The following is a 16,129-nucleotide window of genomic DNA, read 5'->3' as shown; positions in this document are numbered from 1 at the left end:
TATATATATACTAGAGGCAGAGGTAAGTCAAAATTGGGTCGCTCTCTAGCTACCTAACACTCCGTATTTTGACACTTTTAAGTTTTTTTCTCTAGGTCTTTCATGTATTTTTCTGTATTTTTTCCTTTTTGGAACAATTTGCATGTGATGCTTATTGTGTGGGCAGGGTGCCATGTTTGGGCCGTCCCACACAATCTATCTGTATCCTACTTTCTGTTTAATACATTAGCCATTGGGCTTTCTCAAAACAAAAAAATACACACACACACACACACACACACACACACACACACACACACACACACACACACACACACACACACACACACACACACACACACACACACACACACACACACACACACACACACACACACACACACACACACACACACACACACACACACACACACACACACACACACACACACACACCCCCACACTTCCTGTTATTACATAAATACTATATTTCAGTGCTGGTTGAAATGCCATCTATGCATACAGGGCTATTCGTGATAGCATATATTTCTCTATTCTGGCTAACCTAATTAGTAACAATTGAACTTCATCAGTAATTTGTGCCTTGTAAGTTTGGTTATGTTTGCTTGCAGATTTCTGTTGCTGTTTGTGTGCAGGTTGTGACAAATATTTGTATGAGATTCTTGAAGGTTAAGAATAAGATTATAATGAGAGGGAATCCTGTAGAAATGAGGCAAATAATTCATTTTGTTTTCATTCATGGAAAATGTTGAACGTTATATCCTCAGTTTTTTTTTTTCCTTGGAAGATTATGATGACTTTTGTGCATTTATTTGATTTTGAAATGTTTTTTTAATGAGTATTTCAACTAATTTTTTGAATTTTATTAGGTAGATTATATTAGAATTTATTGAAGTCAAATGTGCTGTTTCATAGAATTGCCTAAGTACCATGTTTCAATGCTGGTTGAAATGCCATCTATTTATACAGGGCTATTCGTGATAGCATATATATCTCTTTGCTAAACGAATTATTAACAATTGAACTTCATCAGTAATTTGTGCCTCGTAATTTTGGTTATGTTTGCTTGCAGATTTCTGTTGCTGCTTGTGTTCATGTTGTGACAAATATTTGCATGAGATCCTTGAAGGTTATGATTATAAGGGGAGGGAATCATGAAGAATAAAGAAAATATTCATTTTGTTTTCACTCATGGAAGATGTTGAAAGTATAGTGTCAATCTTCAAACTGTGGGAAAAAAAGTATTTTACTTATTCCTCAAGTTGGGTTACTTTTGCTTGCAGATATTGGTTTGTTGATTGTGTGCATACTGTAACATAAATTTGTGTGCGATTCTTGAAGGCTGAACATTATAATGGGAGGGGATTATGGAGAAATGAATCAAATAATTCATTTTGTTTTCATTCTTGGAAAATGTTGAATCTAGAGTATGATGCAACCTAAAATTATGGTTCATACACTTCATTCCTGGAATATATTCCTTGATTTGTGAAGAAGTGTGCCAAAGTGGATTTTTTTTTGGCAAAGTTTATTCATGTTAGCATTTCCTGTCAACGATATGACATAATTATGAATCGCTCAACTTTATATCATTTGAAGGATAGTTAGAGCAGCCACCACATCTGGCGGAGAAAATAAAAACTATGACCAACTACATTTTTGACATCTATGTTTTCCGTTTTTTTCTTTTTTGGAGATTCTTTTCAAAACCAAAACTTTTTTATGCTTCTTTATGCTTCTCTCTCTCTCTCTCTCTCCCTCTCTTTGCACACATTTATAAATGTATGTTTGTGTGTATCATGATTATTGATTTTGAGTACAACTGATGTTTTAGTTGACCAAATTTGATCACTTTTTATGAATCTTTGACTATTGAGCCTATTTGATGTAAAAATGGATGGTTTATAGTTCCCATTTCCAATGATTAGTTATTTTCGACGCCGGCATGCGTAAGTGTTTAGATCTCAATTTCTGAAGTGACTATAATTGAACTCACAATAACTTTTATTTGCTTTGTAGGAACTTAAATTGTGAATTTGATTTTTTGTGTTTGTTTGTGCTAGATTTGGTTTCATTCTTGCCCACCTTCATATCATTTTGTTATTATTTTAAATAAAAATAATATTCTAACTCATCATCTCATCAATTTGATATTATTTTGTTTTTAGCATAGTAAAAAATTAAAAAATATAAGTAACTATTTAGCTCTCAAAATTGAAGTTCCTCACATTTGAAAGGGTGTTTTAAAAAGTTAAGATTTTTTTCATCCTTTTTTGTTCCAAACAAACACTTGTATTGACTTTTGGATGAGAGATTTAAACTTTTGGAAGTGAGACTTCATCAATTCTAACCATTTTCATTAAAAGAAATTGGCATTATAGGTGTTATTTATATTTAACCTTATGCAAATCAAGACCATTTAAAATATTCTATATATTATTGTATAAATGCTAAAAGTTTTCATTTAATTGAAGTACTCTTATACCAGAAAAATTAAGTTATCTTTATAAAATTTATTTAGTAATTTATTCTACTAGATTATTTGTTATGATGTTGTATTTCGTGTTAAGATTTGTCAAATCATGTTGAAATGTTGTGAAAATTTGCTCACCACTTCTTGTGGTATAGATTAAGCTTAAACAATCTTAGTTTGTGAATTAGATGTTATATTAGTGAGAAAATAAGCTAAAGTAATATTAATTTTCTATATATATATAACACCACCAATAATGGATGATTGAATATTGATGAGTAGGAAGAATAATAATTAAAATTGCCCATGACTTGAGGAAATGACATTAATCATCTTTCAGGTTATTGAGGTTTTTTAAAGTGAATAAGGTTCATGATTTTTTGGTTCGATGGATCATTTATGAAGCCTCGATTTTTCCATAGATATCCTTGGACACTTTGCATAAACAGGAACACATTATTGGAACTTTAGAAGCCACATGTGTAGAAAACCTATTGCATGCAATCGAAGTAATATAGCTCCTTGTGTGCTTATCTGTGGTGCGATTCTTAAGTGTCATAGCAATTTATAGAAATCACCTCATTAGATGAAGTAGCTAATGTATTTTTTATGTACAATTATTGATAATATTGTCACAACCTGATGGCATCCAATGAAGTTTATTGTTTGTCGCATGCCATGATAACCAAATAGAAGTTTATAATGTGCCAAATCAACTGTCAGCTTCAAGAACAACCTCTACAGTTATAGAACTCGAAATTACCAAAATATACTACTTGCATAAATTTCCCCTTGGATCGTTTAGATTATGAATAATATGCATTTTAATCTTGCCAATAAAGTTTATCATTTCCGCTTGAGATTATGCACTTCCTGAAGATTTCAGTAAATGTATATATTCTCAATCAATCAAGTTTACTCCTCTTGAACCTTTGCTTCTCATGACCCTGAAATATCCATAAATTCCCTCAAATTTGAGTTATGATATCCCATAAAAAATGTAGTTCAGTGATGTCAAACACAGTGAGATTGATGCGAGGATTGAATTAATCAATACGAGATCACATGCAAAAGATAATGAATGTTATGCCTTAGAATATATCTTAACCCTGAGATGCGTAGAAATGTAACTAATTTATTTGGTTAATGATTCAGTCCAATAAAATGGTGCTGATGATACCCAAGAAGATTAGTAAGTCGAGGCCCTACTTGAACAAGCAGAAAACAAACTAGCTTCATGGAATTTAATAAAACAAATAACACATCCATAGTAAAAAAAAAAAAAGTTAAGGAGATAATGGACATGTCACGGCTCTACATTAGACTTAAACCAACCAGTTTTTTTGCATGTCTTAAAATAATTGCAGTAACTTAGGAGCTTGAATCCGACTAGAAAGTTACAAAATCATTTCATTGAAAATCCAAATCCACTAAGAACCTCAAAAAAAAAAAATCACAATTTACAATATCATAACTTTTCTCTGTTTTAAGCTTAATTATCATTTATTCATTACTTTAATGATTGTAAGACGAGCTAGTTCTTAAGCCAAGGAATATTTTGAGAGATACAAGTTTTTGGAACAAAGGAACTAGCTATCAATTTATTAAAAGCTTGGTTGTCACTTTATAAATGGATTCAGAATTATATAAACCAATTAGATTTTAAAGGATGAGATACTTTTGAATGTGAACAATATAAATTTCACAATATTTTGATGGCATGCAACATAAAGAAAGGAATAAGCGAATGCTAGTAAAAGCTTACAAATGATAAGCCAGGTGGACTGTAAAAAAAGGAAGCTGGGAATATATCTGGCCTTGGTGCTTGGTCAGGAGCCATACCATGAATACAATCCTCTAATTCTTGGTCTAAGATATCTATCATAATCTTCTTAATCTAGCTTTTGTCCAATATTTGAGGCTAAAAAAGAAAAAAAAATGCATGGAATTAGTTTTCGAATCTCTCATCACTTGATACTGGTGTTAACCCACATCACAATAGAAATATAAGTATTATTGCTGAAATTCAAATGTTACAATGAAGACTCTTCAAAATAAGAATAAAACAACACAAAACACATAAACGACCGTCTAGAGTGAGAGCGGCAGGGGTTGACACCGGCTGGACAGCAGATGTGTTGACTGATTGGGGTGATGTGGCACTAGTTGCAGGGTTTGGAGAGGGGTACTGCAGGGGTTGGCAGGGTTGGAGGGAGTTGTGGCAGGGTCTAGGAGGTTTGGGGAGAGTTGGGGCAGGTCTAGAATGGGGTTGGAGGGAATTATGGCAGAACTAGTAGGGCTGGAGGGAATTGATGCTGATCTGGAAGGGGCTAGAGGGAGTTATGGCTAGGTCTAGAAGGGTTGGAGATGCGAGAACTAGCAAAAAAGGGGAAATAGGCGAGGAATTAGGGTAAGATATAGACCATCTTGGGATAAGTTACAGTCAGAGCCTCTTCTTGCTATCAGATACAACCTTGAAGGGAAAAGGAGACGCCTACGGTTCTCCAAATAGAAAGCTCAACAAAAACTAACCCTAAACAGAAAATAATAATGGATAACTAGGAGAATTTTGTTGGCAACCCTAACCCAAACAATTTGGTTGGCTAGCTCCCCTTGCCTTCCTTCCTGAATTGGTCTAATGATTCAGGAGAGCCCCACGTCAGTCTCCCGGAGCTGGGGGAGCTTTAACTTTATTCATCGAAGCTTCTGGTTCCTCGTAGTACGACTTTAGGTCGACCTAATTGCGAATAGGTAAAATGGCATAATCTCTTAGTAAGTCAATCTTATAGGCATTGACTTTCAACAACATTTCTTGATAGAATAAATATGCATTCTCTTTTGACACAATCTTGAGTTGGAGCTGCATATAGATGTAAGTTCCCACAAGGTAACTCTCGGGCATTTAAGTCTGAAATTTTCTCCTTTCACTTCTCGTACTCAGCGGAATGTAACTGATAATGAAGTATGTGAGGAAAAATCAACTCTGAGATGTAATCTGTGATGAAAACTTTGATGGGCGGTGCCACTCTCACTAGCAACCACTAAGGAGACACATCTTCACTGATAAGACTTGGATTCAATTGAAGAAAATTTTCCCCATTAAGATCCTAAGACCGATTTCGAAGCTAGGGCTTATCCCTCTGGTCTCATGGTGGGTACATTGTCGAACTGAATCTAATACCTGAATAATTTTATCTAATTTTCAAGACGTGACACTAAGGGGCCCCATTTTTGACATTTGGGATCTTCCGTAGTAGGGGCAACTCAGAAATGAGTCTATAGATTTGAAAACTCTGAATTTCTCTTATCTGAGGTTGTCTTGCCTTTTTGAACAACCAAGTTCAATCCTGCTGATGCTCCTCTCAACCCCTACAAAATGGTAGCTCGAGGCACTACAAATTCATACTTTGCATGAACACGCCTTACATCTGAGTCACAAACTTCTAGAACACCTACTGTTAACTTAGCTGGAATATGTTTCCTATGGTTAATTGGAATTGATGTCGTTTCTTCCTTGTTGGTTGAAAGTTGAGAATCCTCTCTAATGTCTTCATCTTCTCACAGATCACCTTATATTTCTTCAACTTCTCCTTAATCAGTGAAAGCAATCTCTTCTAGTTGTGCAATTTGATTCACTACACCTAAACCCGTGGCACTTGAAGGGCATCTTTGCTGGGATAGATTGAGAAATGCGGATTGGGTCCACCCGTTCTCCTATCCAAAATAGATTCTCATATAGGGTCAGCATGGATGTTTTTTTGGGTGTACTCCGGCTGTAAGATCTTATGATTGAACTTTGCCTGCAAGATGTGGTGGTTTCCTGGTGATGTGATCTCTCCACTTTTGAAACTGGGGACAAAACATCCGGTTTGTAGTGAGTTGGTAGGAATTGGCGTTGTATCTCTCATTTTATCTTGGACGACATAGTAATTTTATCTTTTCCTTCTCGTTGGCATATGGACTTTAGATTTTGCTCTCAAAATAAGGACTCTTTTTTAAATCGTAGGTGGCTAGTATGTCTTAGCACTCAAAAACGCATTCCATTGTCCAGAGCCACTCAATTAACTCATCTGGATCCATGTGACCGTCAAAATATAGTAAGTCCACCTATACTTCTAAATTCTGGCTTTTCAGTTTTTGCAGGTCAAAACTTCGAGGCAGAGGTTCTTCATCCCTAGAATCAGCATGGTGGAAGAGATTTACTCCATGCCTTTAATCTAGCAAGTCACCGTTGTGGTTACGGGTGACCCATCTGGATTGTCTCCCCTCGAAAGTGGCAAGCATCTATTGTCATTAGCGGGTATCCCACTGCATACTCCCAAAAAATCTTCTGAACCCGTCTTTGTGAATTCTTCATAAACGCATCTTGTCCTTTTCCCTCGATTAGGATTTCGACTATTGACTCCTCAGTGGCATGACTTTATGTTTGAGACGTGAGAGAGGGTATATGAGATTGATTGCGGGTGCAAAAATGCTATTTAAGGTTGCTAATTTTGAAAAAATCAACAAGTGGGCATTAGAGTTAGGTCAAATTTGGGCTATGATTTGGGAACAAGAAAGAAAATTTTTAGGGGAGATAGGTTTATGGTGGATGTTAGAAACGTAAGATAAGAATAGGGTTAAACTAGCTCTCATATTAAATGATACCGGAGTTAACCCAATCTACAATAGAAATATAAGAATTATTTCTTAAAGTCAAATGTTACAATGAAGATTCTTCAAAATAAGAATAAAACAGGACAAAACACACAAACGTCCCTCTAAGGTGACAACGACAGGGGCAGACACCGACTGGATTACAGATGTGTTGACTGATTGGGGTGATGCTGCAATAGTTGAAGAGTTTGGAGAGGGGTGTTGTTTGGAGGGAGTTGCGGCATGGTCTAGGAGGTTTGGGGAGAGTTGCAGAAGGTCTGGAATGGGGTTGGAGGGAATTATGGCATATCTTGAAGGGCTGGAAGAAATTGCAATTGATTTGGAAAGGGGTTGGAGGGAATTACGTTCATATCTGGAAGGGTTGGAGAAGCAGCAACTAGCAGAAAAGGGGAAGTAGGTGATGAAATAGGGGAAGATAAACACCACCTCGGGATGAGTATAGCTAGAGTACCTTCTCGTAGTGAGATACAACCCTGAAGGAAAAAAGGGACGCCAACAACTGCCCAAATAGATATCTCAGCAAAAACTATTCCTAAACATAAAATAACATCTATTTATAAAAGTATATAACTAGGAGCATTTGGGTAGTGACCCTAACCTAAACAATTGGGCCGGCTGACCGATCCCCCTTGCCTCCCTTCTTGAACTGGTCCAGTGGTTCAACCGTCAATTTAGGAGAGCCCCGCAACATCACCCCTCTCCCACATTCTTCTCAACCTTTACCCTTCTTTGTGGCCTTCACATAACTTCAAACTTCTGAGTAGAAATCCTATTGAAATGGCAACTAGTCTCGCTTAACTTCGACAATGTAACTTTTGAGTTTTGAGTAGGCATCTGCATTTGGTCGGTTTTGTTGGCTTCATTTATAAATTAGCTAAATCGGTTTGTTTCGGTTCTAAAATCTAGTAAATTCAACAAGCCAAGTTATTTTTTCAAGTTAAATTGAGCGGAACCAAACTTTGGCTATGTTAGTTTGATTTTGTTCTAGATTAAGGAATATGTAATAAGATTTAATGATGACTCTTATCATCTTTAGCTTGTATAGCATGTATTAAGAATAATTTCAAGTAATATTTGCTAAAATTTACAATTTGAAATGTGGAATAAATATAATTTAGTTTGTTTAATTGATTTTTTCAAAGAAAATAAAAAAAAAATAAAACTAATAATCAAAATTCAATGCTAAAATTACAATCATGAACCAATACTTTAACAAGCTGATCAAATCAACTAAATAAATTCGATTTGTTTTTTTTATTTTTATTTTTATTTAACAATGCTCATCCTCACTTTGAACACATTAGAGCTGCAAATATTATTAGTATATCTTCAGCCCTTAAGTACGTAACTAATGTGAGCAAGTCTTTGAAATAGCTACTTGTTATGATTCCTTTTTACATATGGTGTGCCTAGTCTCAGCAATCATTTACAATGAAGAAGAAAGTTGAAGCCACACATTCTTAAACTGAAAATGTCTCTTATCTTATTGTTTGTCATCGCCATTATATAATAAAAGATTACAACGATCAGATGTCACTTATTGAAAAGATGAACAACAACACATTGGTAAAAAATAAACCAAGCAAAATAAATAAAAAAACTGTCCAGTTTGACTAAAACCTATCTTAAATCTTTCTTAAATGCTCTTTATTATTACATAAGGTGAATGAAGGCATAAAACACAAGCCACGAAAATCATTATCTTCAACAAAGGCTTGAAACTCCCAATCTTATCAATCATGGATAATCATGTTTTCATGTGCAGTAAGGATGCAACTAAAAGCCCTACTTTGCCAAGTATGACCAATAGTCATTAAGTTTGCTCCATATTAACCTCACATTAACGTATAGGTAAGGTAGCATATATGTAAAAAGTCAAGATACGGTGTTAGATGTGTAAATTCATAAAAATTGAGTGATATGTATGTAAATCTTCTATGCATGAGCAGTTGTATTTCACATAATGAAAAGTTAATTTTTATAATTTATATTAGAAAAAATCACATACATACCACTCAATTCTTATGTATTTACATATCTGACAACTAAACTTCAACTTTTACATATATTGGATTTTACTTATGCATGAAAAGGTGTATTTCACTTTTTAAAAGTTAAGATAGTGGTATTTTTTATATGATATGATAGTTTTGGGTGGTATAAATCTAAAAAGTAAAGTCTGGGTGTCATATATGTAAATACATAGGATTTGGGTTGCATGTATGTAATTGCCACCTAAAAAAAGATATTATCCATTGACAAGGAGAAAGGCGTCGCTGCAACTGACTAATTACGGGATTAGTTTGGCATGGTTTATTAGAAGCTAAATCAATACCCCTTAATAGCTCTCTTTGATACTTTGATGATATTTAAACAATATAAGCGGAATATAGCTCTGTCATTTCTTATAAATACCAAAGAAGACTAAGGAATATTCTGACTTATTAAGAATTTTACATACCTTCGCTTGCAGCTCAGAAAAAAAAGAATTTTGAACGATTGTCTTAGCCATAAAGAATTTTGCGATAGACATATCATAAGTTCTAATTAGGGGAGAATAGATGTATGATTATCTCTCTGTTGGTATACTTATGTTTTACTGATTTCACCAACATCATTACTCTTTTATTTTATTATTCAGAGATATGTCGAGATTAAAGAATTTTCAACTTATTAAGATTATTCAAAGGTGTTAATTTACTTCTGCATAGACATCGAGACAATCTGCTTCATTGCTTTTTTGAGTTTCTTAAGAGCATAATGAGGCTCAGCTTATTCATGTATAGTAATACTAATCCTTTAAATACAGGTAGTGCTGGTGACGTTCTTGAAGATGACCCTGTTGGAAGATTGAAGGTGTTTGTATATGAGCTTCCCAGCAAATACAATAAGAAGATACTGCAGAAGGATCCAAGATGCCTCACCCACATGTTTGCTGCCGAGATTTTCATGCACCGTTTCTTGATGTCCAGTCCAGTCCGCACTCTAAACCCGGAGGAGGCGGATTGGTTCTACACACCTGTTTATACTACCTGTGATCTAACACCAAATGGTCTCCCCTTGCCTTTCAAGTCGCCACGAATGATGAGAAGTGCAATACAATTGATCTCATCCAATTGGCCCTACTGGAATAGAACTGAAGGCGCCGACCATTTCTTCATTGTTCCTCATGACTTTGGAGCATGCTTCCACTATCAGGTAAGTAGGGCTGTAATCGAACCGAGCTTGAACGAGCCTCATGTTTGTTCGTGTTTGGCTCGTTTAAATTTTTTTTATTTGAAATAGGCTCATGTTAGAAATGACTCGTGAATAAATATGTTTGTGTTCTACCCGATTTGGATCTGTCGATTTGTTTCAACAAGTTCAACTCGAAATTAGCTCAAATTATTTAATAAATAGCAAAATTAACTTTTTTTTATAAATACAATATAAAAAATCATTAGAAAATTATTATAAAAATTAATTATTTAACTAATTTGAGTGAAAATGAGCTGAACATAATTGACTAAAAGTGTTTATGTTTGACTCATTTATAAATCACACTGAAAAAATTATTTGTATTCAACTCACTTGCTTAACAAAGGAATCAAACATGAGCTGCTTAGTAAGCCCAACATGAGTTATTCCCTAGCTACGCTTTTTTAGACAGCCTTGCAAATAATGAAAATGATTTATGTAAATCACTTGCCGTCTTGCTAGGCCTTCTAGAAATGCAATTTTTCCTTCATTAGGTTGTTATGGTCTGTGTTGCCTTAACATATTTTTTTTATTATTATTTTTAGGAAGAGAAAGCCATTGAAAGAGGAATTCTTCCTTTGCTTCAGCGTGCAACATTGGTTCAAACTTTTGGGCAGAGGAATCATGTTTGCTTGAAGGAGAATTCTATCACCATCCCTCCTTATGCTCCACCGCAGAAGATGCAAGCCCACTTGATTCCTCCGGACATTCCACGCTCAATCTTTGTGTATTTCAGAGGTTTGTTTTATGACGTCGGGAATGATCCGGAGGGCGGTTATTATGCGAGGTAATACACCGAAAGTTCAATTAGATAGTTGTAAAGTTTGAAACCCGTTGGCGAGCCTAAAGATTTGAAGGCCATGGGTTCTTGTTGTGTTAGCTACATGCATTAGGTGCATACTTTTTAGGGCCATTTAAACATATCTACTTACATATCTAACATCTAAATTTAACTTTTATATTTATACCAATCAAATATTTCATATCATATTAAAAATATCACTATTTTAACTTAAAGAAAGTGTCATACACATTTTCGTGTACGAGATAATATAATAATTGAGTGGCATGCATGCAATTCTTCTAAGTTTAGTGGTCATTTGGTTTATTGAAATATAAATACATTATTTTTTGAAATGCAGTGAAATTGAAATGTAGTGTTTGAAATATTTTTAAGTTTGGCTAGGTGTAAAATTGACACAGGATACTATTTCTTGATTTCCTTTTATTTGAAGTAAAATAATGATAAAATAAAGCCCAACAACGGCTGGCAGTGGGCGAGGTTGCGGCATAACTGCTGCAGCCGCCGCCAGCTGCTAGCAGTGATGGGTGGCTAGATGTATTTAGAAATTATCAAATCGGTCGGTTTTTACATGCATCAGATTTGAACTATAGTCTAACTTTCAAATTAATCATAACTTTATATTGTAGTTGATTGACATCCAACAACATGCTAAAAAATTTCAATACTTGGTTTACATTACTACACTCGTAACACGGGCAACGATGCAGCCCCTTGTCTTGAGCCATGTGAGACTTTTTGATAGCAGTTTCAGTAAATTACATAAATCTGAATTTATAAATCATGTATATCCGAATTTACTAAATTCTGCTGACAATAAATCTGAGAATTACGAGTGGAATTGAGAAGAAACTGAATTTTACTAAATCCAGGATTTAAAATTACCTTTCTTTTTACGAAACTTTAAGTCAAATCCAACTTGAATCCATTACCATTTACCAAACAGATCCTGAATCTTACAATTGAGTTTGAACCACGTGCAGGGGCGCGAGAGCATCAGTTTGGGAGAACTTCAAGGATAATCCCCTTTTTGATATCTCAACGGAGCATCCAACCACCTACTACGAAGACATGCAGCGTGCCATCTTCTGCCTCTGCCCATTAGGCTGGGCGCCATGGAGTCCGAGGTTGGTCGAAGCCGTCATCTTTGGCTGCATTCCAGTCATCATTGCAGACGACATTGTGCTACCGTTCGCCGATGCCATCCCGTGGGAAGACATTGGCGTGTTCGTCGCCGAGAAGGATGTTCCAAGCCTAGACACTATCCTTACATCCATTCCTGCGGAGGATATATTGAGAAAGCAGAGGCTGCTTGCCAACCCTTCGATGAAGCAGGCCATGTTGTTCCCTCAGCCTGCTCAAGCTGGTGATGCCTTTCATCAGGTATTGAATGGGCTTGCTCGCAAGCTCCCGCATGATGAGAGTATTTATTTGAAAATTGGGGATTTGAGGCTGAACTGGACTGCGGGTCCGGTGGGGGACTTGAAACCTTGGTAGGGAGAGTCATGGCTGTTGCTCTGGTGGAATGTGTTTTTATTATTATTATTTTTCATTGAGTCTGGTACTTGATGAAACTTTGTGTAGGTTCCTGAGAAGTTTGAACTGAAAATTTACAATTATTATATAGTTTTGCTTTTTGTTAATTGATCTATGCTCTTAATTGATTGTTTTGTTTTTATATTTCTGAAATGGCTGCGAAGACGCTGCCCTTGCAAAATATAATGCTATTTTAGCTTCTGGTTATAAGGCTTCTATTGAATCCGAAATTATCTTGGAGAAATACCCAAGAAATAGAATGTAGAAGAGAAAAAGAATAGAGAGAACATATTAATGAATAGTAGGATTGTATAATTTTTATTTATAAAATGAGCTCCATATTTATAGGTAAAAGGTTGGTTGAATTACGCTCTAATCCTAATAAAGTAGGGTATGTAGAGAGTATTTTGGGTAATCATGCATTAATAGGGCCGGGCCTGAGAAGGCACCCTGCAGGGTATTTTGGCGGCCTTTTTTTGGTGGCCAATAGACTAGTTCGAACAAACCACTTTTATCAATTTGGTTTGTCAGGCAAAATCCCGTGCTTAAGGCCATACAAAGCGTGCGGCCGAAGCACCCTTTAGACCGAAGCACCCTTTTGACGGGTTGGTGACTGCTATTTGTCACGGGAGATGGATGTTGCCCGACCGTCATGAGTCGAGCGAATTGGTTCGGCCTTGTGGGCTACTCTTGGTAGGCCCTAACCAACCACATCATTTGGCTTGTCGAATATTGGATATCTTTGAGATTTGAATTGACATATTTTTATGTGCATATTAAGTTTCTTGATTTTTTTTATCCTTAATAGTGACAGTTGTAATAAGGATAACTTAATTTTAAATTTTAAAAAATTAATTATATTCATGATTATTAACTATGCATTAATTGACTTTCCTTTGAATTTTGTGTTTGGCCTTATGATTAGGGAGGCAAGGAAAGAGAAAAACGTGTCTTAGCTTTTTGTTTTATCCTACAAAAGCTATTTGCTCTTCGTTCCTTGTTAAATCTGTGTTCAGTTGTGTTACAATTTTCTAGTGTGAATTTTCTCGTTTTATTTTTTGCTTTGTCAAAGTTCGTTCTTCTATTTTATTTCTACATATATACCACAACAACCGGTATATTAGTTCACAACAACTGGTATCAAAGCTTTGTTCGGATCTGAGGAAGAATGATGGCTGCAGATGAAGTGAATGTTTCAGGGATAAAGAAGTTTGATGACACAGATTTTTATTATTGGATGATGCAGATAGATGACTAATTTCTATGGGAAGAAACTTCATCTTCCGTTATTGGGGAAAAGACCGAAAAGAATGGATGAGGTTGAATGGAATTAGTTAGATCGACAAGTTCTGGGGGTTATTCGATTGACCCTATCGAGATTCATTACCCACAACGTTGTCAAGGAGAAGACGATTGCAAATCTCATGACAGTCTAATCAGGTATGTATGAAAAGCCATCAGCGAATAATAAGGAGTACTTGATTAAAAAATTATTCAACCTGAAGATGGCGAAAGATGCTTCCGTTGCTCAACACCTGAATGATTTCAATACTATCATAAATCAATTGTCGTATGTTGAAATTGATTTTGATGATGAGATATGTGCGCTGATATTGTTGGCATCATTGCCAAATAGCTGGAAAGCCATGAAGATGGCAAATTATGGTCATTGGAGCAAAAAGATGCAAAAAGGAACGAATTTCGAGCAAAAAGTACCAAAATATGAAGATTTGATCTTGGGCGCCGACGACAGGTTTTTCACGAGAGTCCAGAAATAAATAGTCTAGAAGGCCGCCAACGGCGCCATCAAGGCCACCGACAGCGAGAACGACGGTTCTCTCGATAGATGCATTGAATGTGGACGATTTTTTAAGAGACACTTAGGCAACTCTTAAAACTCTTCTACAATTTTAAGAGAAACATTTTGGAGGGCGAAAAAGGGAGTCCGGAGAGTCCAGAGTGTCCAGAGAGTGTCGAGAGGTCTTCGGGTGTCCAGGGGAGTGTAATTTAGGGTTAGTTATTGTGAGTAATTCTTCGAGAGATTGTAAGAGTGGAAGGAAAGTGAGAGATTTCTTCCTCCTTGCCGCTTCGAAGGAGAATTTTGTGGGTTGTAAAGAAGGGAAGAGATTCAGAGGAACTTCGAGGAGTTACTTGGGGAGGAATTGGAGATAAGTAGTTTTTACTTATTGTAGTTTGTATGACTTTGCTTTTATATATGAAATCCAAGTTTTGTCGTATCTTTTCTATGAGTTATGAGTAGTTTTCTCTGTCTTTCTCTTTGTCTTGAGATTTTGTGAAATGTTGATTTGAATTGGTTGTACCATGAGAATGTTAAAGAAGTTGTGATGATCTTTTCACTTTAATCTTAATTTACATTCAATCTGGCCAATTGATTTGTTAAAATATGTTGAGTTTTACAACTAAAATGAAGATTACATCCAAGATTCAGGGAGGTCAAAGTCCTTGGAAGTTGGGTGCAAATAAACAGGGAAATAAAATTATCGGGTGTAGGATTGGAGATTTTAGAGTGACAGACTAAAATCTTCAATTCGGTTCTATCGTTTGGGTGCTGAAGTGTAGATGTTAGCCCTCAAGCGAGGGGAACGTGGGAGCTCCAAAGTGAGAGCTGATATCCTTCCAGTCTAGCCGCAGATTCAGTAACCAAGCATAGGATTAGTCAATGTTCCTTATGTCTGGTCCAAAGGATAAAGAATATGTATGCTCATATTTGATGTATGCTCATATTTGGTCTCATATTTGGTACAATACAATTTGAACCGATTCAATTTATCCATTCACTTAAATTTCTTGACAAGGAGAATGATGTTTTCTTATATATTGAATTTCACATTAGAATTATTAGTAGAGTTATTTGATTGAGAGTTTATTAAAATTACATTTTTATTTTAATTTCCTATTAGTGACAAATATGCAATTTGAACTTTTGAACTATGTTGTTGTTATGATTAAGTATTGATTTTCTAAATCTTAAGTTCGTAGCCTCTAATATTACTCCCTGTGGGATCGATATCCAGGACTCCATTAGAGCCATGTATTACTTGAGCGATACGTATACTTGCGTTGATAAGTAAGACTTTGCAATTATTGAATATTTTATACACATCTTTATCGAATCTATAACTGTTGTCAAGTTTTTGGCGCCGTTGCCAGGGATTTAAATCTTCTAGCAGTAGTATCAAATTCTTGTATTTTTGAGCATATATAAAGTCGTTGTCGTAATATCATCGAAAATGAGTATAAAAGATGAGTCTAAAAATGCATATATTCTTGGTATATCGTGTGCTACTTTAGCTTGCTGTTAATTGTGTGTTAGTTTTCTTGTGCTAATTTGCATTATTGTGTTTGTGTGTGATATTGTACTGTCATTTGAAAGTTTAATGAAAGCTATGTTTGTGTAAGCCCCT

General features: G+C 35.5%; 1 protein-coding gene across 1 annotated transcript in view; it reads left to right on the top strand.

Moving 5' to 3' along the window:
* Positions 1-12,811, top strand: part of LOC110037806 (probable beta-1,4-xylosyltransferase IRX10) — a 26,107-nt gene extending 13,296 nt beyond the window's left edge. The window contains exons 2-4 of the mRNA XM_020742527.1: positions 9,939-10,327; positions 10,912-11,153; positions 12,152-12,811. Coding sequence (XP_020598186.1) covers positions 9,939-10,327; positions 10,912-11,153; positions 12,152-12,665 — 1,145 coding nt within the window. The 3' untranslated portion in view covers positions 12,666-12,811. The remainder of the gene's footprint in view (positions 1-9,938; positions 10,328-10,911; positions 11,154-12,151) is intronic.
* Positions 12,812-16,129: the final 3,318 nt, after the last annotated feature.

The sequence above is a fragment of the Phalaenopsis equestris genome, unplaced genomic scaffold (genome assembly GCF_001263595.1).
Source record: "Phalaenopsis equestris unplaced genomic scaffold, ASM126359v1 Scaffold225318, whole genome shotgun sequence".
Classification (NCBI taxonomy): Eukaryota; Viridiplantae; Streptophyta; class Magnoliopsida; order Asparagales; family Orchidaceae; genus Phalaenopsis; species Phalaenopsis equestris.
This window is presented reverse-complemented; position numbering and strand designations above follow the sequence as displayed.